This window comes from Triticum dicoccoides, chromosome 3B (genome assembly GCF_002162155.2).
Source record: "Triticum dicoccoides isolate Atlit2015 ecotype Zavitan chromosome 3B, WEW_v2.0, whole genome shotgun sequence".
NCBI lineage: Eukaryota > Viridiplantae > Streptophyta > Magnoliopsida > Poales > Poaceae > Triticum > Triticum dicoccoides.
Window position 1 is genome coordinate 647,179,680 of NC_041385.1, and position 27,491 is coordinate 647,207,170.

General features: G+C 45.6%; 1 protein-coding gene across 1 annotated transcript; it reads left to right on the forward strand.

Annotated features, from left to right (window-relative positions):
- The first annotated feature begins 22,537 nt into the window (after positions 1-22,537).
- On the forward strand, positions 22,538-26,756 carry LOC119277608 (phosphatidylinositol:ceramide inositolphosphotransferase-like). Its single transcript, XM_037558891.1, has 12 exons — positions 22,538-22,927; positions 23,019-23,108; positions 24,375-24,461; positions 24,555-24,623; positions 24,947-25,027; positions 25,103-25,174; positions 25,287-25,347; positions 25,417-25,519; positions 25,639-25,734; positions 25,811-25,857; positions 25,940-26,100; positions 26,327-26,756. Exons 1-12 carry the CDS (start codon positions 22,895-22,897, stop codon positions 26,405-26,407), a joined length of 981 nt encoding a protein of 326 aa, XP_037414788.1. The 5' UTR covers positions 22,538-22,894; the 3' UTR covers positions 26,408-26,756.
- The last annotated feature ends 735 nt before the right edge of the window (positions 26,757-27,491 follow it).

The window sequence follows — 27,491 nt, forward strand, 5'->3', positions numbered from 1 at the left end:
ATGTGCTTGCTGCTCCTACTTGCAATTATTATGAGAGAGGAACTTTATCTCCACCTCTCTATGTTTCCAATACGATAGAATTGCAAGAAACTGTTTATACTATGTGTTGGCCTTTACTTTGTGTGCATGAATTGTTCTTTTATGACATGCCGATGCATAGGAAGAGAGTTAGACTTTGTTGTTGCATGATATATGTTACTTTGTGCTCACTACTAAATTACAAATCATTTTTAATTAAAATTGGCTTTGATATACCTTGGGATCCGGGTGGATCCATTACTTGAGCACTAAATGCCTAGCTTAATGGCTTTAAAGAAACCACTGCCAGGGAGACAACCCGGAAGTTTTAGAGAGTAATTTATTCCTGTTGAGTGCTTTTATATTGTTTAAAAACAAAAAAATAAAGAGGGGAACCTAAAAACTTTTCAAAAAGGAAAGTGAAAGTGAGAAAGACAAGCATTGTTGAAGTGGGAGCTAGCCTTGAACTTTGTTCATGCTCACAGAAACTTTGTGAATCTTGATTACAGAAACTTTTCAACAAAAATAATTATCCCCTCGTACAATTCCATTGTATTATTAAAAAAATGTGCCAAGGTTTGCCTTTAGGATGTTTACAATGCTTGTTGGTTTGTATGGTGCAGGACAGAAACTTTGGCTGTAGTGCGCGATTTTACATTTTTTATCTGGAACGTCAAGTGGTTCTGATTCCTTTTGCACTGTTTTTCTATACAACTTTTTTATTTTTCCTAATTTTGGTAGAATTTTTGGGGTAATAGAAGTATGGTGAATGTTCATATTGCTATAGACTGTTCTGTTTTTGACAGATTCTGTTTTTGATGCACAGTTTGCTTGTTTTGATGAATCTATCAATTTATATCAGTGGATTAAGCCATGAAAAAGCTATATTACAGTAGACACAATGCAAAACCAAATATGAATTGGTTTTCTACAGTACTTAGAGTGGTGATTTGCTTTATTATACTAACGGATCTTATCGAATTTTCTGTGGAAGTTTTGTGTGGATGTAGTGTCTAATCGAGGATGTCTCGATATGAGAAAAAGGAAGAGAGGCAAGAGCTCAAGCTTGGGGATGCTTGAGGCACCCCAAGTAAATATTCAAGGATACTCAAGCGTCTAAGCTTGGGGATGTCCCGGAAGGCATCCCCTCTTTCTTCAACAAGTATCGGTATGTTTTCGAATTCGTTTCGTTCATGCATTATGTGCAAGTCTTGGAGCGTCTTTTGCATTTAGTTTTCACTTTTCTTTTATGCACCATGCTGGTATGAGATAGTCCTTGGTTGATTTATATAATTCTCATTGCACTTCACTTAAATCTTTTGAGTATGGCTTTATAGAATGCTTCATGTGCTTCACTTATATCATTTGAAGTTTGGATTGCCTGTTTCTCTCCACATAGAAAACCGCCATTTGTAGAATGCTCTTTTGCTTCACTTATATTTGTTAGAGAGTGGGCATATCTTTTGTATAAAGAATTAAATTCTCTTGCTTCACTTATATCTTTTTAGAGAGATGACGGGAATTGGTCATTCACATGGTTAGTCATAAAATCCTACATAAACTTGTAGATCACTGAATATGATGTGTTTGATTCCTTGCAATAGTTTTGCGATATAAAGGTGGTGATATTAGAGTCATGATAGTGGGTGGTTGTGGATTGTAGAGACACTTGTGTTGAGGTTTGTGATTCCCGTAGCATGCACGTATGGTGAACCGCTTTGTGATGAAGTTGGGGCACAATTTTATTTATTGATTGTCTTCCTTATGAGTGGCGATCGGGGACAAGCGATGGTCTTTTCCTACCAATCTATCCCCCTAGGAACATGCGCGTAGTACTTTGTTTTCAATGGCTTGTAGATTTTTGCAATAAGTATATGAGTTCTTTATGACTAATGTTGAGTCCATGGATTATACGCACTCTCACCCTTCCATCATTGCTAGCCTCTTCGGTACCGTGCATTGCCCTTTCTCACCTCGAGAGTTGGTGCAAACTTCGCCGGTGCATCCAAACTCCGTGATATGATACGCTCTATCACACATAAGCCTCATTATATCTTCCTCAAAACAGCCACCATACCTACCTATCATGGCATTTCCATAGCAATTTCGAGATATATTGCCATGCAACTTTCATCATCGTCATATATACATGACTTGAGCTTTTCATTGTCATATTTCTTTGCATGATCGTAAGATAGCTAGCATGATGTTTTCATGGCTTGTCCATTTTTTGATGTCATTGCTATGCTAGATCATTGCACATCCCGGTACACCGCCGGAGGCATTCATATAGAGTCATATCCTTGTTCGAGATATCGAGTTGTAATATTGAGTTGTAAGTAAATAAAAGTGTGATGATCATCATTATTAGAGCATTGCCCCAGTGAGGAAAGGATGATGGAGACTATGATTCCCCCACAAGTCGGGATGAGACTCCGGACTTTATGAAAAATAAAAGAGGCCAAAGAAGCCCAACTAAAAAAAGAGGCCAAAGAAGCCCACCAAAAAGAAAAAGAAATAAAAGAAAGAAAAGAAAAAAGAAGGAGAAAAAATGAGAGAAAAATAGAGAAGGGGCAATGTTACTATCCTTTTACCATACTTGTGCTTCAGAGTAGCACCATGTTCTTCATATAGAGAGTCTCTTGAGTTATCACTTTCATATACTAGTGGGAATTTTCATTATAGAACTTGGCTTGTATATTCCGATGATGGGCTTCCTCAAATGCCCGAGGTCTTCATGAGCAAGCAAGTTGGATGCACACCCACTTAGTTTTCAGTTTGAGCTTTCATACACTTATAGCTCTAGTGCATCCGTTGCATGGCAATCCCTACTCACTCACATTGATATCTATTGATGGGAATCTCCATAGCCCGTTGATACGCCTAGTCGATGTGAGACTTTCTCCCTTTTTGTCTTCTCCACATAACCCCCACCATCATATTCTATTCCACCTATAGTGCTATGTCCATGGCTCACGCTCATGTATTGCGTGAAAGTTGAAAAAGTTTGAGATTATTAAAGTATTAAACAATTGGTTGGCTTGTCATCAGGGTTGTGCATGATTAAATACTTTGTGTGATGAAGATAGAGCAACAGCCAGACTATATGATTTTGTAGGGATAACTTTCTTTGGCCATGTTGTTTTGAAAAGACATGATTGCTTTATTGGTACGCTCGAAGTATTATTGTTTTTATGTCAAATGATAGACTATTGCTTTGAATCACTCGTGTCTTAATATTCATGCCATGATTAGACATATGATCAAGATTATGCAAGGTAGCATTCCACATCAAAAATTATCTTTTTATCATTTACCTACTCGAGGACGAGCAGGAATTAATCTTGGGGATGCTGATACATCTCCATCATATCTATAATTTTTTATTGTTCCATGCCAATATTCTTCAACTTTCATATACTTTTGGCAACTTTTTATACTATTTTTGGGACTAACATATTGATCTAGTGCCCAGTGCCAGTTCCTGTCTGTTGCATGTTTTTTGTTTCAGAGAAACCCAATATCAAACAAAGTCCAAATGGGGTAAAAACAGACGGAGATTTTTTTTGGAATATTTATGATTTTTCGGAGGAAGAATCAACGCGAAACGGTGTCCGAGGTGGCCACAAGATAGGGGGCGTGCCCCAGGGAGGCAGGCGCGCCCTGGTCTCTCATGGGCCACCCGTATGGAGGTTGATGCCCTTCTTTTGCCGCAAGAAAGCTAATTTTATGAGAAAAATCTGGGCGAAAGATTCACCCCAATCGGAGTTACGGATCTCCAGATATAAAGGAAACGGTGAAGGGGTAGAATCAAGGAACGCAGAGAACGCAGAAACAGAGAGATAGATCCAATCTCGGAGGGGCTCTCGCCCCTCCCATGCCATGGGAGCCAAGGACCAAAGGGGAAACCCTTCTCCCATCTAGGGAGGAGGTCAAGGAAGGAGAAGAAGAAGGGGGGCTCTCTCCCCCTTGCTTCCGGTGGCGCCGGAGCGCTGCCGGGGGCCATCATCATCACCGCGATCTCCACCAACAACTTCACCGCCTTCATCACCAACTCTTCCTCCCTCTATGCAGCGGTGTAACCTCTCTCTTACCCGCTGTAATCTCTACTTAAACATGGTTCTCAACGCTATATATTATTCCCCAATGATGTATGGCTATCTTATGATGTTTGAGTAGATCTGTTTTGTCCTATGGGTTAATTGATGATCGTGATTGGTTTGAGTTGCATGTTTTATTATTGGTGTTGTCCTATTGTGCCCTCCGTGTCGCGCAAGCTTGAGGGATTCCTGTTGTAGGGTTTGCAATATGTTTATGATTTGCTTATGGTGGGTTGCGTGAGTGACTGAAACACAAACCCGTGTAAGTAGGTTGTTTGTGTATGGGATAAAAGGGGACTTGATACTTTAATGCTATGGTTGGGTTTTACCTTCATGAATCTTTAGTAGTTGCGGACGCTTGCTAGAGTTCCAATCATAAGTGCATATGATCCAAGTAGAGAAAGTATGTTAGCTTATGCCTCTCCCTCAAATAGAATTGCAGCAATGGTTACCGGTCTAGTTATCGATTGCCTTGGACAAATAACTTTCTCATAACAAAAAGCTCTCTACTAATATTTACTTTATTGCTTATTTATCTAAGCAGCCCCTAGTTTATGTTTTCGTGCTCTTTATTATCTTGCAAACCTATCCTATCACACCTACAAAGTTCTTCTAGTTTCATACTTGTTCTAGGTAAAGCGAACGTCAAGCATGCGTAGAGTTGTATCCGTGGTCGATAGAACTTGAGGGAATATTTATTCTACCTTTATCTCCTCGTTGGGTTCGACACTCTTAGTTATCAAAAACGGTTGTGATCCCGTATACTTGCGGGTTATCAGCTACCTAACTGGCCTGATGCACCACCTTCATCTGCTCCATCACGAGATTTACCTGGAGAAGGGCCTCCCTGGCGGCACTCGGTGAGTCATATGGAGTCTGGTACGCAACGAAGAGCGATGATGGCAATGCAGTCGGAGAAGCCACAGGGTCAGATGCATGGAGTTGTATTGGAGCGGTAGAGGTCTGAGCAATCGACCCCAATGGAGGGTAAGTCAACAGCGGATTGGCGAAGGTGACGTTGGTACGAGCCGGATCTCCGGATCACTTGACCACTGTCTCTAGCACCAGTGTCGACTAAGGGACCTGACCCTCGGGCGCTTTCCCGCTTGACGCCCTGCCCCTCCTCCTCCTCTCTCTCAGAGGCACTTCTTCTTCATCATCTGGAAGCATGACAACATCCCGTGGAACTGCAACAAAAAGCAACCTCAAAGTTCAATCGGCCAACAATTCAATCGACAGAATAAATTCAAGTCGAGTGGAACATACTAGCTTTGAAGATGGCCGCGTCATCGGTTTATTCATCACCTAGGGCCTTGTCAATGTCCATATCAGTCGCAGCTGACGCTGGGCTGGAAAAGTTTACAATCCATTCGGTCAGAACAGAAGTATCAGTTGGTGGAAGAAAACGCAGAAAGGAAGAACACTCACCCGGAGGCAACAAGAACGTCCATCTTGATCTTCGGCAAAGTCTTCCGAGCCTTTGAGGGGACAACCTTGGGCTGTTTGGCGACCTTCTCCGTCGGCTCTGGAGTCGAAGTCTGTGTGCGCTTCTGTGCTTCAGTGCTTGGAGCCACGGTCTTGCCACGCCCGCCCGCTGGATTATGGAGTAGCTTGGATCGACGTTTCGTGCGAGGTGGTGAGTCGACTATCTCATCGTCGTCCGACTCATCACTTTCCTCCTCGTCCTCGTATTCTGGAGATTGCCAATCGCCGATTTCCTCCACGCTGTCCTCTCCCTCCTGGTATTGCTCCAGAGCTTGTTCACCATTGGGCATCGAGTACATTTCAGTGTAAACTTGATGCGGAGCATCCTACGGTCATCACCATGTCAAGAGTCTGTTTGGCAAGTGACACGTGTGGCCTCTACTTCTCATACATAAAGGTGAATCTTCTCCTTTACACGTGTTCACTTGACCCCTTTGAGGATGGTATACTACTTGACACTCCACTCGTGTGCATGCATAGTATTGCCGGAGCTTCACGGATGACGAGGAGGAGTGCAAGCGCCAAGGAACACCTACACCATCCGCGAGGGAAGCATGGAAGAGAAGACGGAAGAAGAAGGAGATGCGGAGTCTACAGCGACCGAACGACCGAAAGCCTCTGGACGTCCGACCGTCTACAACGCCCGGACGACCGGCATCCACCAGACGTCCGCTACCTGACGCATCCCAGAGTCCAACCGACGAGATCTACAGCGACCGGACGACCGACCGAGAACAGAGGTCCGACACCTCCCAGGCCACGCACGACCGTGCGCCTCCGGACGACCGGTGCCACGGCGACACAACGATATTTACGGAAGTCCGAAGACTTCCGGACGTCTGGACCGCCCCGAGCCTTCGGACGTCCGACACCGACCGGACGTCCGACGCCTGTGTGCACAGTCGCGAGCCTTTGGCCTTGTATCCCTCTCCCACTTACCCCTTCGTGGCTTAGACTATAAATAGACCACCTCCACCTCCTTTCTAGGGTCAGCAAATATAATAGCTCATTCTTAGGTGAGCTTTGCTCCTACCTCTACTCTTGAGAGAGAGAGACTACCACTCCCATGGAGTTCAAGACCTCCATGTGAGAAGATCATGTGGGATATCATCAAGACCTCCTCCTGGAGATGAACTCTACCTTGTATCTTTCCTTTTGTTGTTCATGTACCTTGTGGATCTTGTGTGTTTGATTGTCTAGTGGATGTGTGATTGGACTTGCTCTTGAGTGTTTCCTCTTGTGATTTCTCCCCGTTGTTCCCTGTGTTCATCGTGTTCTTCGAGGGATACCACTCCAATCGTGAAAGATCGGCCTACATCGGGTTAGCCCCGTATCATATGGTATCATGAGCCACGTTGATCATGAATTTGGAGTCCCTCCCACCATTTTCTAGCCTTCTTTTGCTTGATTTCGTCCTAAATTTCAAAAATCCCCACCAAAAATAGCCCCAAATTTTTTTGTGGTTTGTTGGTTTGATGATGTTTTATTGATTTTGATCCATGGATTTGCTTGGTTTCAAGTGGATCTAGCATTTCCCCAAGTTTCCCCATCTTCCATCCACGAAATCTCATCAATTTTAACCCCAAAATCTCCATTTTCCGCTCAAAATCGCGTCCCGGATCTCGGATCTCGCGTTGACCCCGACCCACCGGACGACCAGCATTTTACGGACGTCCGGAGCCCCAGGAACGACCGGACGTCCGACCTTTCCCGGACGACCGGAACCCCAAACCCGAGCTGAATTTACGGATTTCTGACCCGACCGGACGTCCGGAGACTGGACATCCGTCCATTTACGGACGTCCGTAACCTGTAGATATTGACTTTGGCTGATTCTTGTTTCGGTCATAACTAATTCATCCGAAATCCGATTTTGACATTCTTTAGCTCGTTTTGAAGCTCTTGACATCCCCCTTCCCACAAAAATAACACTAACATTATTTGACTCCATCAAAGTTTCCAAAATTTGGCAAATTTGCCTAGGCCTTCCACCACATCCTCCGCATAGCCACCACCGACTTCCGCAACCTAAACCATTTTGATCCCCATAGCATTTGTGGTTACTTGAGGAGTGATTCGAGTCTCATAAGGTGTTTCGGCTACTTAGGGATGGTTGCTTCTTCATCAACCACCATCACCACTTCTGCATAGGCGTGCCCACCATACACTTCCATCACCCCCAACTTAACCCAATTTTGTTTGAGCTTGTTTCAGTTGTGGCTTGTGTCTCCTACGGTGTTTAGGCTATTTAGGGACAACAACTTCCACTCCGACACATGTATAACCCATCATTCCACTTCCGCATTGACAAGTGCAAATCACCACCGCTTTTCGCTACCACCATTTGACATTTGCCTTTGGAGATTTTGAGTTTGCGGTTTTTCTGTTTCCTAGGGTGTTTCGGCTAACTAGGAACGGGTCGACATCGGCAACACCGCCTCTCATCATCGCCACGGACGGTAACCTCGACGACATCATTGTATATTCCCCTTGCAATTGCATTCTTAACCCCTAGCCCATTTTACGTTACTTGCCTATCGAGACTAGCCATTTGAGTATTGCCGGCAACGTTACTTGTGCACATTAGTGATCCATACCTTCCATTGCATACATATCATATCATATTGGTATCAACATAGTATCTCTTGTGTCACAAGATTGTTCCCGCATATATACAATTGCTATCTTGGTTTGTGCATTGTGCCAAAGTGGCCATACAAAAAAAGAATAAGATTTTAAGCAAAGAAAAAGAGTGAGCAAAGAGCTTGTAAGCAATAGCCATAGCATCACAATATATCATATACGATCATCTTGGATCATCTTGTGAGAAACACCGGGAACCATACATACATAGCATACTTGGGATAGAAAGTTTATCCATTTTGCATCTTATAGGTTGTGCACAAGTGTCATATCCACCTATTGAGCAATCGTGCTAGCGTCTCTCTAGAGTTGTGCAACACGAGCGTTTTTCGTGGATTCCACATTTTGTGCTCATTCCTTGGTTGCACGACCCCATTTATCTATCTGTGTGTGTGTGTGTTTCCGTGTGCCACTTATTGCTATTGGTCTACTTGTTTCACTTGAGAATTTGTGAATCTCTTTCAACATTATTGACTCTTGCTAACATTTTGCATCAAATTTTTGTGCCACTATCCTCGCCGAACTCTACCATAAGCTTTACTTGATAGGTGTGAGTGAACAAGTCCAGTACCAATTCCACTATTCTTTCATTTCACATTGAGTGAAATGGGATACATCCTCAACTTTGGGAAATAGCTTGGTATTGCTTATTTCATTTCCTACTCACCTCTACTCGAGTCTTGCAATGGATAGGCAAGGCATTTCACCTTCGGTCTACAACAACAACGATGAGTTTGATGCCACGAAAAACAACTCTGATGCCAAAATGCAAGCTCAAATGGAGGAGATCAAAGCCCTCATCAAGTCCTACAAGCGATCTTCCTCATCTTCGAGAAGATGCTCAAGAGCACATGCTTCTGAGCTACCATCTCCGGCAAGATCACATCGGCATCGACACCATCACCATCAAGAATGTGAAGGTCAAGAGCTCAACACCAACAACTGCTCAACGACTTCGCCATCTCCCTTGGCATCTTCGCCAAGCGACTTCAAGGCATCTTCGCCTTTTCAGATATTCGGAATCTTCGCCAACAAGCACCTCAAGACTACGCTCAAGAGAAGCTCCCCAAGCTCAAGTCCACGATTTCCACGAGCTACTACGACCTCAACATCGACCACGCGACTCCTTTCTATGGGACTCATGAACCCGAGGAGTACCTCGAGTGGGAGCGTTTGATGGACGACTACCTCAAGCTACATCAAGTCCCTTCCGAAGATCAAGTGAAGTGCGCCACAAGAAACTTCCACGACTACGCATTGGCATGGTGGCTCCACACACCTTCGGAGTACTACGACATGAGTTGGCCCAAGACGAAGAGAGCTTTGCAGTGAGAGTTCGTGCCTCCAACATACACGGAACAACTTCGATGCCAATTGGAGAACACCATCCAAGGATCCAAGTCCATCGACGCGTACTTTAAGGAGATGAAGATTGCCTTGCGACGAGCCGGCATGGACGACCCCATTTCGATGAAGTTCCACTTCATGATGGGATTGCACAACGACATCTCCAAGACTATCTTCCTCGAGAACTACAAGTCCATCGACGACTACTACATTGGTGCTCTCAAGGCGGAACAAGAACTCATGAAGGCCAAGGCTTCTCCACGCCAAGCACACTTCACAGCGACCAAGTTCTACGACAAGCATGAGGCTAGTACCACCATGATGTCCAAGCCCTACGAGCTCCAAGACGATGCTTCCAAGTTCGACTTAACCGCCATCCCTCTTTGTGGCATGGATGATGCCGAGTCTACCTTGACTCTTTTTCAAGACGGTGCGGCGACGAGTATGACTACGGAGACCTTCAAGGACCAAGCTTTGGAGGCGAGCGACAAGGTGGCGAGCAAGGATGATGTTTCCATCTTTGGAGGCGAGAGTGATGATGTGTCATCTTCGGCCTTCATCCACAGCGACGATGACGAGATGATCAAGCATGGGATTTTCCCTTCGGTCATGGAGGAGAGCGATGATGTATGATGACTTGAGTGACTTTTTCCACCATATTGAGAGTGAGAATGACTTCACCACTAGCCCCATATATGGTGAGTTGCCCCAATTTCCATGTGAGGAGAGCCACAACCCCCACCACTTGAGTGAGATGAGTGACTCCACCATATGTGAGTTTGTGTGCACCTACTTTGAGGGAGTGAGTGAACCACCACATAGAGAGAGTGATATAGTTGATAGGTCTCGTGAGGCTATTTGCATTTCTAACAACTTGACCTCTACCTCTATTGTGTCTTCTCATTTGGTGCTAGGTCCCATATATGATGACGCACCGATCCTCGACGACTTCGTCCTCCCTTTGGACAAGACGATGGTCATGGTGGAATATGATACACCTCCCACATGGTTCCATCAAGATGAAGATGACCACCATTTGGTCTTTGCCACCTCACCTACACCACTTGAGTGGAATGAAAAAGGTAACATAGGTGAAGGTGATGCTCTAGTCCCACTAGTGGACATTCTTGACATTGATTGCTTGCATTATGTTGATCCATCTAGTACCATGCTTCATGCTAGTATGATTTCCCCATGCGATGATTTGCCCATTTATGATGAGTTTGATGATTGTCATGTGGAGTCTATTAGTTGTGATGCCATGTTACATAGGATTTCTTGTGACAATTCTTTAGGTCACATCATGTTTGCTAATCCGCTTGACTTGTCATATGCTATGCATGAGATCAAACATATGTCTTATTTGCAATCTCTTCATAGTGACTATGCATATGCCATTAAAATGAACCCAATTTGCACATATGGCATACATGAAAAGCCCATGGTTATTGGCATTTGTTTTTCTTGTGATGATATTGATATGCTCCCTTTGCATCATTTATCTCATATGTCATGCCATGCCCACCTAGCTTCAGATATGCATTGTTTTGGATGTTGTCCATTTTCTCCATGTGATGTTTCCGATATTGCTCATGAGGAGACCCCCATAGTTTCCTCATGCATTGTAGGAGATTTTGATCCACCCCATTCATTGCATGATCCCAATACTTGTGTGCACCATATGCTCCCAATGAATGAATTTGCTATTGATGTGCCATATAATTGTATGCTCAATTTGCATCCACATCGTGTCATACATAACAACTTTTCTTTCATGATGGATGACATGTTCTTATACCATGCATCAAATTTCTTTGAGCATTTCTTATCTTTTGCTAACTCTAATGTGCACATACACATCATGATGGATGATGTGTACATTTACCACGCACACAATTTCTTTGGTTTGTGTCTCTTTTGTGTAGGTACCCATGAATACTTGTCAACCTCGCAATCCCACGAGTTGACAAAATGAGCTCTAGAGAGCAACGATGATTTGGGATCCCATGGATTGTCTTTCGCACAGCTCTCTTCATGCAAAGACTTCACGCATTTCTTCTACATGGCCCTCACTTGGCTATGGGTTGTTGTCCATTACATATTATATGCCCATCTTGCCATGTTCACTTTGCATGATATGCTTATTCATATGCCTTTGCCATGCATTTGTGACCCATGCTTTGCATTACACATGATGATTGGTTCTAGTACTTGTATGTGTATTTGCAAGCTTGGGAGATATCTCTTGCTATTGTCATGTTCCATTTATGACCCATTTCCTATGATGATACTATGATCTTGCTTTGTGTTCGTGCTTGTGATATGCCATGTGCATTGTCTATGCCTTTTATTTGTTCACATGACATGATTGCCATGATTTACTCTAGTGTGTTGCATCTTCTCTCCACTAGTTTGCACGACTTGATCTCTATGCTTGCTCATGTTGCATCACCCATGATTCATACTTTCTCATTTCATGCAGTTGATGACAACCATCTATATGCTTTGCACATGATCCATATTGCTTCTTATCATATAGCTCCATGTGTTTCCTCTCTCATGCTATATGATTTGCCATGTATTGAGTGCAACAATGATTCTCTTCTTGCCCATGAGATTGCCCCCATAGCATTCTCGCATATATTTGGAGATTTCGACATAATTCTTGTGAAGCATGCTCGTCTTACTTCTTTGCACCATATACCTAGTGCCATGAATTTAGCCATTGTTGCATCATATTATTCATGCACTTGTGCTTCTAATGGTTTTGTGCAAAAGATGAGAACCATCATGATGGATGATGTGTTTGTCTACCATGTGCATACTTTCTTTGTTTTGTTTTGTGCATGTGTAGGATACTTGGACTTTGTGTCGACTTCCACTCCATGTGAGTTGACCATTCGAGCTCTTGAGAGCGAGCCTCATACCTTCTACCACGACTCGCTTCTACACCGCATTTGCTTCCACTTCGGCATTGTGAAGAATGCACAAGGACACGCTTTCAAGGTGACATCCTTCTTGAACTTGGATATTGTGGATCATACTTCATGTGTTTCTTGCATCATTTGCGCGCATGTTCGAGATATTGCTTTCACCTATGATTGCCCCATTTCCATGCTCCATGATATATACACCTTGTGTGTTGCATCCAATTCTTGGTCTACTTGCTACTATCATATGATTGGTTGCACCAATATCATTTCTTCACATATGCCATGTCCCTTTGCTTGTCGCATGCTTGACTTGATTGCCTCACACATGATGAACAATTGCTCTTTCTATCGTGTTGAGTGCCACACTATATTCACTACACCCTATGCACATTATGCTTGGATTGTCTTGCACTTGACCCATGTGTTTAGACACTTCATTTTATTTGGTGTTGTGAATACTTCCTATGCCTACCATAGACCTTTCATTGAGCAATTTGTGAATCCTTTCTATGACCTCGAGGTAGATGATTATTCTCTTGTCACACATATTTGCATCTCTACCTCGCATTTGCATGCTTGTTTCCATGATGTCCTTGATTGTGCTCAATATATGTGCTTACACGTCATGTCACAATCCTTTGTCACACTCTATGCTATGTTTGATGACGACACTTGTTTGGTGAATCACTTCTTGAATGCTTGGTTTTGCACTAACGCTAACCACATTTGTTTTTTCCAAGTGTTTGTTGTCTTTGCCTCTTTTGAAGGAATCACAAGAAGGTGCGACATTGGAGAGTGCCCATTTCAAGCTTCTAGATGATGAGTGCTTGGTGACCGGCAACTTCGACACGGCACCACCATCTCTTTCCCATGGTGATTTGGTTTTCCATCCGAGGTTGGATCTTTTCCAAGGGGGAGGGGATGATGCGGAGCATCCTACGGTCATCACCATGTCAAGAGTCTATTTGGCAAGTGACACGTGCGGCCTCTACTTCTCATACATAAAGGTGAATATTCTCCTTTACACGTGTTCACTTGACCCCTTTGAGGATGGTATACTACTTGACACTCCACTCGTGTGCATGCATAGGTATTGCCGGAGCTTCACGGATGACGAGGAGCAGTGCAAGCGCCAAGGAACACCTACACCATCCGCGAGGGAAGCATGGAAGAGAAGACAGAAGAAGAAGGAGTTGTGGAGTCTACAGCGACCGGACGACCGGAAGCCTTTGAACGTCCGACCCTCTACAACACCCAAACGACCGGCATCCACCGGACGTCCACTACCAGACGCATCCCAGAGTCCAGCCAACGAGATCTACAGCGACCGGACGACCGACCGAGACCAGAGGTCCGACACCTCCCAGGCCACGCACGACCGGGCGCCTCCGGACGACCAGTGCCACGGCAACACAATGATATTTACGGAAGTCCGAAGACTTCCTGACGTCCGGACCGTCCCGAGCCTTCGGACGTCCGACACCGACCGGACGTCCGACGCCTGTGTGCATAGTCGTGGGCCTTTGGCCTTGTATCCCTCTCCCACTTACCCATTCGTGGCATAGACTATAAATAGACCACCTCCACCTCCTTTCTAGGGTCAGCAAATATGATAGCTCATTCTTAGGTGAGCTTTGCTCCTACCTCTACTCTTGAGAGAGAGAGAGAGACTACCACTCCCATGGAGTTCAAGACCTCCATGTGAGAAGATCCTGCGGGATATCATCAAGACCCCCTTGCGGGAAGATCCGTCTAGGATACCATCAAGACCTCCTCCTGGAGATGTACTCTACCTTGTATCTTTCCTTTTGTTGTTCATGTACCTTGTGGATCTTGTGTGTTTGATTGTCTAGTGGAGGTGTGATTGGACTTGTTCTTGAGTGTTTCCTCTTGTGATTTCTCCCCGTTCTTCCCCGTGTTCATCATGTTCTTCGAGGGATCCCACTCCAATCATGAAAGATTGTCCTACACCGGGTTAGCCCCGTATCAAAACCTACAAGACAAGAAGTCAAGTAAATACCAGTCGGATTCAAAGACAGTCCCAAAATGTATCAAAATGCAGTCGGTAACAGAGACCAAACCTTATCTGGCGGGTTGTTGTCATTGAATGGGTCGACTCTCCTAGCTCCCCTGGGGTTGTCCTTATTTCCTGTAATGCTCTTCAGCCACATGGCCACTGTCTTGGCCGAAACCTCCTCTGGATGAACTCGAGCGGTGTCGTTGGCACCAGAGTACATCCACATCGAGTGGTCACGAGCCTGGAGCGGCTGGATGCGTCGACTGAGAAACACCTCCAACAAGTCCATGCTAGTGACACCCTGATTGATCAGCTGGACCACTCTCTCGACCAACATGTCCATTTCCACCCTCTCCGCAGTGTTCACTTTCAATGAAGAGGTTGCTCGGCGCGATCTAAAGATAACGGGGGAAGTCCAGTCGACTGGCCTGGAGCCGCAATGTCCTGGCAGTAGAACCAGGTTGATTGCATGCCTCTGACCGACTCAGGAAGTGTCATGGAAGGGAAAGAACTCTTTTTCCTCTTCTGGATACCCAAACCCCCACACATTTGGATAACATGTGTTCTCTCGTCACTCGTATTTGCTTTCTTCACCAACTGGGAGTGGATTGTGAAAATATGCTTGAAAAGACCCTAGTGCGGTCGACAACCTAGGAAGTTTTCGCACATGGACACAAATGCAGCAAGATATGTAATGGTGTTGGGAGAGAAGTGATGGAGTTGGGCTCCGAAAAAGTTCAAGAAACTCCGGAAGAAAGGATGCGGGGGAAGGGAGAAACCACAGTCGACATGGGTGGCGAGCAGAACGCACTCACCCGGTCACGGCTGAGGTTCCGTCTCCCCCTCTGATAGCCTCGCGGCCCGTTGGTGATCAATCCGGACTCAACCAGCTCCTCCAAATCTTCCGGCCGGAGCGAAGATTGGATCCAATTGCCCTGGATCCAACCCGGCGGCAGTGCCGACCGGGATGACGACCCCCGGTTCATCTTCTTGCCTTTCGCCGTCCCCGTCGCCTTCTTTGCGCGTTCCAGCGCCGCCGTCTTGTCCTTCACCATGGTGGCAGGGCGGCGGCGTCAAGAGCGAAGGAGCAAGATGCGGTGGAGAAGCAGAGGAAAAAGAAGGAGAAGGGCGCGCACAGTGCAAGCGCCTCGGCCTCGTCGCCTTTAAGGACGCACTTCCGAGTGACTGACGCGTGAGCCCAGGCAATCCTATCAAATCCCGCAACAGTAGCGTGCTGAGTACGTGGCAAAAAAGGTGGCGCGGGGATCGAGGCGCTCCTGTCTATCCATCCCGCTTATTTCGGCACGCTCTGCCCCACGCGCTTCCCCCGAAATTTCGAATCCCGTGAGATACACCGTAACCAATCGCGCCAAAGATTTCGCGTCAAAAATAACACTCGACGAGTAACGGTATAGATCCACTCGGCAACTTCTGAATTGATCAAGACGGCTGAAATGAAGCCGAAGTTCCAACACGAGCTTCCAGTTCAACATGGATGCTTGTGAAGCTCAAGAGGCGCAGCAAGGCTAACTTCAACTTCCTTTCACTCGGACCTTAATCCATTCGGGGGCTAATGATGATGATATAGACCTAGGGTAGGGTCATAGGCCTGACCTATACGCCCTACCCAAGGTCTCTACCCTAGAAGAAAAGAATCCCAAGAGACAACAAGGAGTGCCTAGTGAAGGTGTCGAGTGCAATCCACTCGACACATCACTCACTCAGGTACCCCTCCTTCCTGATGACACTCGACCAATCAATCACTCGACCTACTATAGACCAAGAGTCACTTAGAATAGCAATGGTCGGACGTTCACTCCATAGTCTTTAAGATCATTAAATAGCACTCATGGCTGGTGTTATCAGTAACGCCCCATCTTTATGTACATTGAACTCCTTGTAATGGGGGATGGCTGGGGTCCTGGCGCACTCTATATAAGCCACCCCCCTCCTCTGGGGCAAGGGTTCGCACCCCCTGTAACACACATTCACATAATCCAGTTGACCGCCTCAGGGCACCAAGACATAGGGCTTTTACCTCCTCCGAGAGGGGCCTGAACTCGTAAACACTTGCGTACAACCTCACCGTAGCTAGGACCTTGCCTCCCCATTCGTACCCTCTATACTTACTGTCAGACTTAGAACCACGATAGTCACCACAGATAGGGAAGAGTTGCTTGCACGGGCCTAATATGTCAAAGAATGCTCGCAACAGGTTTCAATATGTATGCAATTGTGGAGAAGAAAGATGTGGTCGGGTGCCCTATTTTACACCATTAGTTGGAGAAAAAAACCTAATGCCTCAAATCTCACTTTTTGATGTCTTGATGACTACTTTTGAGTGCCCTATTTTATACATCACCTATTGGAAATGCTCTCATTGTCTTTTGCCCACTTTCCCTTTTCGGAGTTTTAGATGTTGAACAATAGATTCATAGTGTTCTGTCCTGGATAGCATGACATGGCAGTTGGTTTATGGCGTGTGGGTAGATGGATGTCTTCTATAGGTAGATGGTGTGGTTCTGGTCTCATAACAGACTTCGCTTTCATAATGACGTTGGGTAATCTATACCTATTATAAAGGAAGGAACGCTTCTGCCCATCCATCACACATTTTGAAGAAAACTCCCTGCTCTCTCTTGAAATCAACCCTAGTCCAATTTTTAAGTAACTCAGAAAAATGTTTCGTCTTCTGCACCCTCTCCCAGTTTTCTGAAATCAACTCGCGATCCACATTTAAGTGACCGTAGTTCTTTTGCTATTTGCGTAAACCCCCCTGATATTTGGGTTAATCAACATGTAGTCCATATCAAATGCTTTTGAAAAATATCAATATCTTTAACCATAACTCCAGTTTTAACATATTATATACATAATTTAATTAGAAAAATATATATAATCTGAATATGATGTTATTTTAGCTGCTAACCAGTTTGAAAATGATATTTAAGGTGCAACCATAATCAATAGCGCACAATCCATCTTTCTTTCATATTAGTGTCGATCCGGATTGAAAATGAACACTTCAAAACCAGCTTGAAGACGAAAGAACCCATCTATAACTACGCATGCACGCCTCGGCAAAACCACATGGGGTGGGAAGGAAAGCAGATTTTCATATCAAATGCTTTTGAAAAATATCCATATCTTTTAAAGCCTAACTCCAATTTTATCATGCTATATATGAAATTTGATTAAAAACATGTGTAGAATCTGAATATGATGTTATTTTTTACCTATCAATGATTTTTAAATGCTTTTTAGGGTGCAACCATAATCAATAGTGCACAATCCTTCTTTATTTCGTATTGGTGACGATTCGGATTGAAAAGGAACACCTCAGTAAAATCAGAATGGGGACGAAAGAAATCATTTATAACCAAGCATGCTTGCCTCAGCAAAACCTCATGGAGTGAAAAAGAAAGCAGATTTCTTATCTTATGCCGAGAGAGAGAGAGAGAGAGAGAGAGAGAGAGAGAGAGAGACGTCTTAGGATTGACCACATTCAAACATGTTGTGACTATGTGAGCACTGAGGTCACCGTCGACGAGGGTGGAAAGAAGGATAAGCGACAACACATATGAGATGTCATGTTAAAATAAATGACGTGAAACTATTGGGGTCTTCAGTTATGGTTATTATTGGGTTAGTGATGTTTTTTTTCTCCCGTTGCAACCCACGGTGCGTTTTTTTTTGCCAGGAAATAAGGAACATTTAGATAATGTGCACCGTGATGTGCCATTACGATCTGTGATCAACACTTGAATAAGTCCAACTCCAACGCGCGACCCCATTCTGTCCGTGTATGTTCATTTGGGCCAAAACAGACAGACAACACGGCCCAATGCGCGACTACATCCTCAAATTTTATCCGTTTCGCGTCCGGCACGCCCCATTTCCGGCGCAAACATGCGTCCGGTTTGCGTCTACACGGACGTCGAACGGACGGGGACGCGCTTGCTCGGCATCCGCTTTGGGAACGGGTGGCGGCCGTCCACCTACCTCCACTGCCCAAATTGAATGTGCACGCACGGCGGGACCCGACTGTCATTGACACGGGTGTAGGGTCATCATCCTTCTTAATGTGGAAGCCGTGGACTGGCTAGTCCACAGCTTCCACTTCCAAGCTGACCTGCCTCCTCCTCACAGACACGAGCAAACCCTAGCCACCTCCCCGCCGTCGCATCCCGCTCGCCCACCTCCCCGTCGGCGCCATGAGTAGGCATTGGATCAAGGGGAAGCACGACCACGAGGAGGGCTCCTCCTATGGCCGACGTCACTCCAGCAGATCTGCGCTGCCCGCACCGCCTTCTCCACCACCTGCTCCGCCAGCTTTCCAGATGGCGGCCCCGGCGGCCGGGCATCGCGACAGGCCATACATCCATGTCGGTGTATGCCATCGTTACGTGGAGACGGTGACGCCGGTGCCGTGGGGAGATGTCCACCTGCCAAATAACTAGCATCTCTCTGACTCTCTGTCGACCATGTGCTGATCCTTCCAGTGCACGCGAGCGGCCGCGCCCGCCGTGAGAAGATCAACCGACAGTGTCGGCGCCTCCCACCAGATCTACTGGCTGACTCCAGGTACGCCATCGATTCGCCGCTATGGGATACGTGGCTCCGCAACAAGCACGACCAGTGGCGGCAATCCTTTTTTACCGGTCGTCCTCCTAGCCCGCGCCGCCCGCGTCCTCTTCGTGTTGATGACAACCCTCCCCAAACGCGGGGTCGTAGGCGTGTGCGCGATATCACGCCGACGCCTTCTCCGCCCCCGTCCCCGCCATCGCCGCCACCCATGACCGAGGAGGAGGAGGCCCGCCTCATGAGGCGTGTCATGGAGGACTCCATGAACACGCACGACAAGCGGCAAATAGGATGGCCTGGAAACCGCTCTGACCCTGTCTACGGCCGGCGACGTGGCCATCCCAAAGATGGACGTTGACGTCAAGGAGGAGGTGCTAGAGGAGGCGCCCATCGCCGCGTGGAACCCTCGTCTGGTGGGTCAGCGGTGGAGCTGGTGGTGCACGGTGCCAGAGATGGCTGACTTAGTGGGTGTCGACCCATGGTCAGCCCCACTGTCGTGATCACCAGAGCACGAGCAGGATCCACGGAAGGAGGTGGTGCAGGCGCCTTCGGCGTAGGCGCCCCCTGTCTGGCAGGGCCACCAGCCCACCTGTGGGAGCCACCGCCCTACGTCGACCTCACTGGCGACGACGACGAGTAGGACGGCGACTCCTGAAGACGACGGCGGCCACCAGCGACGGGCCTTTATCTATTTTTTTTATGTCTTTTATTAAGTTTTAGTTAAATTAAGACCTGCATTGAACTTTGGTACTATGACCTTATGGACGTTTTATGTTTATATATTCATGTTTTTGTATTATTTGCTAGTTAAATTAAGACCTGCATCGAACTTTCGTATTATGAACTTTGGTACTATATCCACAACCGCGGACAGTTTGGGACAAGGCGTGCCCGTTGAACGCACCGGCGGCCGCACGACCTCAAGTAGTTGTCCGTGTCCGTTTTTCTGCCCCGAGCGGACGATTAGCGGACGAACCGACATCGGTTTGGGGTCGCGGGAGCGGGAGACGTCAGACGACGGCGGCCGACTGCTCCACGCAAAAGACAACAAGATCCAGACGCCGACGTCTCGGTCTCTCCGCACGAAAGCGGCCCCGGTTCGAGCAAGACACGGAATGGACGGCTCTACCGCGGCAGCACCGCGGCCCCGTCGCGTCTCTTTCCCGTCCACTCGCGTCTGCTTCGCCGCGACGGCAAGCCTCTCCGCCGGACGCGTGCAAGCCTCGCGCTCCAGCCATCCGCCGCCCACGCCGCTGTCATGTGCTCCCGCGGCGCGTACACCGCGATTATGGTGGCGCGCGCCCCAGAAGATTTGCTCGCGCCGTATCCCGCGCCGTATGAACTGGCTCGGCACATGCCAGCAAGCAGCTGGTAGGTAGGTGGGTGCAGACAGACGTGCGTGCACATGAATAAGGCCGGCGTATTCGATCGATCGGGGCCCGGCCGCCGGCCGTCCCTTCCTGTCCACCTGCAAAAGCAACCGTTCATTCCTGTCGAATGTTCGGTGTCTTCTGAAAGGACGGCCGCCTACGAATCGTCCAGGTGGTTTGCACACCGTGTGCGTGGAAATTTGCCTCTTTGTGCCAACCTTGCGCAGAATAAGGTCCGAGTGATGTGGATGGATTTTGTAAAGTTTGATTCTCTGGTGAGTGGTGACACCCGGCCAGACTCTATGATTGTATGGTTACTTACCATCTGTCTACCGACTGATAGTTTGAGGCGCATTCCGCGGTCACTGAGTTGCTGCTTTGCTAATTTTTATAACATGCTGCAAAAATATTGCAATAAAAGTACTATAAACGAATCAAACCAACAGTAAAGAAACAAAACCGTAGCGCCAAACGCAACCTGAATTAGGCCCTGTTTGGATTAGCGTTTCTGCTCGTTTTCTGGCCGGTATAAGATACGGACCTCCTCCGGTTCGTTTTCATTTCAGGCTGATCTTAACTGTTGACCTGTAACTTACACCTGTAGAATAAATACACGCGTATAAAATTACCCCCATTCCAAGCGGTGCCTTATGCTGTTGTTGTGCCATTGATTGGTGTCAGGCTCTTCTATGTGTGAGAGAATGTGGCATGGGATTTTTAAATAGATTTTAATATATATGATGAGGCTCTTCTATCTAGTATATGATGTAATAAACATCTCCCTACATCGGACTTTACTTCATCTTCACCGTAAGATTTTCAATTTTATAGGTCTGAAGTAACAAAAACAGAAATTTTTTGTAACGAGACTGTCAAGTCTCAGTCGATGCTATTTTCGTGAGATCTTACGTGAAGATCAGTGCAAATTTTTATTTTTCTTTTCTTTCTTTCTTACATGTTATGTCACTTGACTTAGACTTAGTTAAGTCTCAGTCAACTAAGACCTAACCACACCCTTTTGATAAATAGCAAGTTATAAATTACATCAATTTTTATTGAATGTACCGACAAATAACTTCACAAAAAAAGGAGGTGTTGTCCACATCCTCTTCACAGTGGGGCTATTGCTGGTCGATTTGACTTTACGTTTTTGATGTCTTTTGTTTTCTTGTCATTGATAGGATTATTCACAAGTCTCATTCGCATAGAACAATCAAAATCTCGCAACCCAACATGAAGATGTTGTTTTTTATTTGTACAAAAACGAGTAAGTTACCTGGATTTCAACACATATTTCACCACCAAAATATGTACTTTTCTACCTAGACTAACAATTGTCTCCTCTTTCAACCCTGTCATACGATAAGTATATGAAAGTCAATTGCTTCGTTGCATTAGTGGCCGTCAATTTGCTCAGAGAAATTAACATGGATAAACAGAAAAACGACCCGAGTCGACGTGTTCTCTTTTTCCATTGGAGATCGTAGTGAGCAATATATGCTTCCACTTTCAGTTTTAGAAAAATTTCAGCAACAACCGAAATCACTAAAGATCCAGTTATTTCGGTTTGCATTTCGGCCAAAATGCTGAAACATTCAATTGAATTCAACCAAACACTGGAATTCATTTCAAAAGTATTTTAAAAAATATTTAAATCCATGTGCACTACTAAAATTGCAGTAACATTTTAACCGAAAGGTCAATATTTCAATGCCTACTAAAATCCGGTGAATTTTATCATAATCTCACTGAAAGCAAAAACAAACTAGTACTGAAGTGAAACACTTGCAAATTTAAGATGTTTCTTTGGAAACATAATTCACTTTTTTTATATAATTCCCCTTCCGTAAAGAAATATAAGAGTGTTTAAATCACTAATTTAGATGGATCAGAATTTAAAATCTTGCGCCCGATGAGCCGGACACAGCGAGCAACAGCGCAAGCTGTGGAATCCAGCGGGCGTGCCTAAAAATTAACGCGGCCAGCAGAAAGCTGCTCAAGCTGTTACTTAAGCTGTTATTAAGCCCGCCACTTTTACCGAAACGCCCACTTCCCCTGCCCTGTTTCCGCGAGCCGTCCCCGATTCAAACCGTCGACGCCGTGTCCCCGTCGCCGCGTGACTCCTCAGCGGCGGCTCGGCCCGACCACCCACCTCCGCCCGTCGCGCCGCCGGAGATCACGCTCGCTCGCGCCCCTGCCCTCTCCTCGCCGGGAGCGCCCAAAGCTTAGCTTCTCGGGTGCCGTCGTCCGCTCGGAGGCGGCGCCGCCGATCTCGCGGCGTTCCCGAGGCGGCGAGTTCCCGCGCGAGATCCCGGCGGTGATGTGCGGATCGGAGCATGGTTGTGAACCCAACCGGTGTTAGCTTCAGTCGGACGACAGGGAGCGGGCGCTGCGGCCATGGCGATTTACATCGCGCGGGAGGCAACCAAGGTCTCGATTCGTTGGCGTGTGGGGGCTGGGCCCCATATCTGTTTTGGGTATAGTTTGTTAAGCTTATTTTTCTCCGATTGTCCTATTGCAGTTATGGAGGAAGGTGTGCGCCGAGACGTCGGTGGAGCTGCAGCTTCTGTTCGAGAAGTGGCACCTGCTACTTGCCGGAATTGTGTTTCAGGTGAACCTCTCAGTTCGTTTTGTTGAATTACATTTCCCCGTGTGTACAAGTATCAGACCATGGCGTGCTCTGTTAGTCGGCGCTTCTGTTCTCTGAGCCGCTGAGTCTGAATGTTGACTTTGACGAGACGGATCGTTCACCCCTTTTTTTCTTTTGCACTTGTTGTTAGCTTGCTGCTAATTCCTTTCTAGGCTAATAGTAGCTGCTAATTCGGGTGTTGGATTTGGGAGGGCTGGTTCAACTCCGATGATGAGTTTTTAGTTGGTTGAACTAATCGTGCTAAATTATACACAAGCTCGTGCCAAAGGTCTTCTTAATCAGGCAGAGAGTGCCTGAGAAGGACGCATGCCTTAAAATTTGCTCTGTGATGTGTGTTCTGGATATGCAGCATTAAGACCTGATGACTTGTAACATATGTTGCATTCTAGCTGCGAATTCACAGCATTAACTGTTAATAGCTTGTGAGATATGATAGATTTTCTGTGCAATAGCTGCCAATTCACACTAAAAGTGCTGTGGAAGTGCAGGCTTAGTTCTTGCGGTTCAATTTTTTTGTTGAGCTGGAGCCAACATCAAAAGCAATATACCTTACCTGTTGCAATCTAAATTGTCTCCTACTGTGTTGTTGCTGGTTTCCCTGCACTGAAAACTAGCATGCTTGGACCCCCCCCCCCCTCCCCCACAGCTCCTGTGATTGTATTGGATAAATTGAGTCTTATATCTGTCTTCATTTTGAAATTCTTAATTATCGTTTGAATTCTTTAGAAAGACACATCGCCCTAAATTATCCAGTTATTTCGGCATTTCTTCTCCTACATCAATCCTCCTTGAAAGTAGTATTGTTCTGCACGCAACCATCCCCACGCGCATAACCTGTGGGTGTTTTGATCTGGAGACTGTTATCGTTGACCTTTTTCAGAAGGCTCTGTTCATCGATGCAAGAATTTTCTGAGCTATACGCTGATCTTTATTGAAACAAAACCACAAACTAAACTATTAAGAAACAGGAATAGCATCATGGACGACAGGATCTCATGAGAGATATTGCACACGAAATAGAACCATTTGGCTAGCTTTGTGATCAAGTGGTAATAAAGATTTTTTTTCCTCATAATTTGTTCAGGTTCTCTGTCTGAGAGAGCGGAAAATTACTAACACCAGTTCATTATTCTGCAGTGTCTTCTAAGATTGTACTCATTGATAATATATGTTTTGGTCATTAATGGATTGTGTTGAGATTCATGGAACTATTTTATCTATAATCAGTATATTCATGGATTGGCTGCTCGAGGAGTACATTACTTGCATCGGCCCGGTCCAATACTCCAGGACATGGGATTTATGGCCCTTCCGGTATGTCATCTGCTTATAGTTCAGTTCATATCATTTGGAAATACTTGATGCTGATTTATTTGGACCACTGGTGTCATTTCTCCGTGTTTTTAGGAGCTCGGGCAAGACAAAGGTTATCTTAGTGAGACTGTATTCACTTCCATCTTCCTTTCATTTCTGTTGGTAGGTGACTTGTTCGCTCCACTGTATGTTGATTGACAAGATTTTAGCATCCCTTTTCTTTACTTATTATGTATGATGATTTGACCTGGTATGATGTATCCAAAGACGTAAAAATGTGGGGAAAAAAACAACCACCAGCTAGTCTTAGCAAGCAACCAACACACTGTTCTACTCTGGCGCAGGGTGCTTGCATTTTTAGTCATTCCTTTGCCTTGCTCCTCTCTGCATCTTCTGGACAATTTTCTTTCTGATGCTAGTTTTCTTATAATGCTTGATAATATATTACGATTGCGAGTTTTGACAATTTATTTGTGGTATTGCAGTGGAGTTTTCACCCTTTTGTTTATCATAGCAAACGTTTCTACACTGTTCTACTCTGGCGCAGGGTGCTTGCATTTTTAGTTGTAAGTATGGTTGTCCTAACTCACAACTTCCATAATTATATCCATGTCCCAACCAGTGACACTTTTCTCCTCCAGGCTTCACAGTTTTTGCGAATTATTACATTCTATTCCACTCAGCTTCCTGGCCCAAATTATCACTGTCGTGAGGTAACCTTAAACTCTCAATCTCATTGTAGCTAAAGCATACATACATGCTATCTATCACCCGCAAGAGCTTTGCACGAAGGCCTTACTGAATCCATTTACTTTGCTTTTACAGGGCTCAAAATTGGCCACTCTTCCACCACCCAAAAATGTTCTTGAAGTGCTCCTAATCAACTGTAAGCCTTTCATTTGGTGGATTGAGTGTTCTGAGTGGAAGTTTTATTGACTCATATTATTCTTTGCAGTTCCTCGTGGAGTGCTTTTTGGCTGTGGTGATCTGATATTTTCATCACACATGATCTTTACTCTTGTGTTCGTGCGTACATACCATAAATATGGATCAAAAAGGTATTGAAATATCTTTGTAGGTGTTTGTGCTTGTAACATGTGCATTTGATTTCGCATAGGTGGCATGCCAGCTCATGCCCTCACATGCTCAAGTATAATTGGTGGATCTTATTTTTTAGGTTGATTAAGCTATTTGCTTGGTTGATGGCCATCATCCAAAGTCTTCTTATCATTGCTTCTCGCAAGCACTACACTGTGGACGTTGTTGTTGCTTGGTAAGATCAAATTCCATTTCAATAGTATGATTATATTGCCATAAGCCTTTCTTTTTGACTGACCCTCTCTCCACAGGTATACTGTCAATTTGGTTGTATTCTTTGTTGACAAGAACCTCCCAGGTACCCTTAGTTTAGCATCTTGAAATCAAATAGGATTCTCTGTATGATGCATTTTGTAAAAAGCTTCGCCGTAATTCTGCAGAAATGCCGGATCGTACAAGTGGGTTATCTTTGCTTCCAGTAAGCACAAAAGATAAAAGTGACAGGATGAAGGAAGAGCTCCACAAGCCCGAGAAGGATAACAAAATGAAGGACGAACACCATAAGTTATTGAATGGAAACAACGTTGATTCTACTGATCGGGTATTATATATAGGCTTTTGATGTGCACGTTGATAGTTCATTCACATTTCACTACAATTTGCAGTTAAAATACAACATGTCATAACGCCTTTTCTTTTTTCTTGGGAGTTAACAGATCATCGTATGTTGAAACTTCGTTTGTAGATGTAGACAATGACATCTAGCTGTTTTTCGCTGTTTTCTTTTTGACGCGTTTTCCTAATCTGTGTTTTCCTGATCATTGCAGCGACAATGGATGCCGATGAACGGAAAGCATGGGGAAGACATGAACCACACGCTCTCTGATGCCGCACCCAACGGTACATGATCAGCTGCTTTTCTCGTCGGTTGCTTGTCTTTCACATCTACAGGACAATCTGCCAGTCGGGAAAAAAAGCTCCTACTACTTCTGCTGGAGCAGTCCCACTGTACTGAACTAGGCAAAGGCGCTGAAGTAGTGAACGACGCTGTAAAAGAACGGAGCCACAATCTCGTGGCTTCTCTCAGGCAGGTTGCCCCGTGGGTCGGCCTATCCGATCATCGATTCTGTAGTTTCGCAGTTTTAGATGTCGGGGATGCCAGAAACACCTAGCAAAACATTGAAAATCTGTTCTCGGTGTACATAACTATTGATGTATTTGGTGATTTTTTTTAGTGTTTACTTGTGTTGGCATGAACGAATCTGCTCCGGTTGGTCGTCCCAACCGACGCGCGTGGCTCATTTGAATGGCCGGGCGGATGGAATGGCCTGACCTGGCTGGGTCACGGTCACGGGAGACGAGAGCTCCTGATCACGGACATGCCGCCGCTCGCTCGCTCGCTGTAAAGCAAAAACGCGTGCACGACGCCATATACCACAGCTGCGACCATCATGTCCTGCGTGTGGTGTGCGCACTGAATGATGACATGTGCAGCCTGCAGGTGGCTGTGGCTGATCCAGCCTAGCGATGATGGCATCGTCACCGCTGTCACAAAAAGTGCAAGGGGGTGATTGCTCGATGGGGAAATTTGGTGTGAAATTTCCATCTCCCACACGAGCACTTAACCCTAGTCGATATTCAAACAACGCTCGACAAGTCCAGATATTTGGTTCAGATGGGTGAGACGGGTGGTTGATCGATCAACAGATGGATGAGTGAAGTCTGTTTAAACAACGACCCCTCGATCAGACTGTTTTATAAACAACGGCCGCTCGTTGATCGAGGGGTCGATATTCAAACAACGCTCCACAAGTCTTTTTTTTTTCTTTTTGCGGGAAAACATCGATCTATCCATCTTCAATTATGGAAGTACAACAGACACCAGAAACACAAGTCTAGATATAGGTTCCGAAATGGAGGTGGAGAATATCTGATAAGCAATCAACACAACACTTATTCAAACATTGCTAATCTACTACCACTATAAAAGAA

What these genes read in the sequence shown, in the direction of transcription:
- LOC119277608 (XM_037558891.1), top strand. Translation starts at nt 22,895, where the DNA reads ATGGCGATTTACATCGCGCGGGAGGCAACCAAG. An exon ending in TTGCCGGAATTGTGTTTCAG is followed by an intron (nt 23,109 to 24,374) that starts GTGAACCTCTCA and finishes ATCTATAATCAG; the next exon opens with TATATTCATGGATTGGCTGC. An exon ending in TGGGATTTATGGCCCTTCCG is followed by an intron (nt 24,462 to 24,554) that starts GTATGTCATCTG and finishes CCGTGTTTTTAG; the next exon opens with GAGCTCGGGCAAGACAAAGG.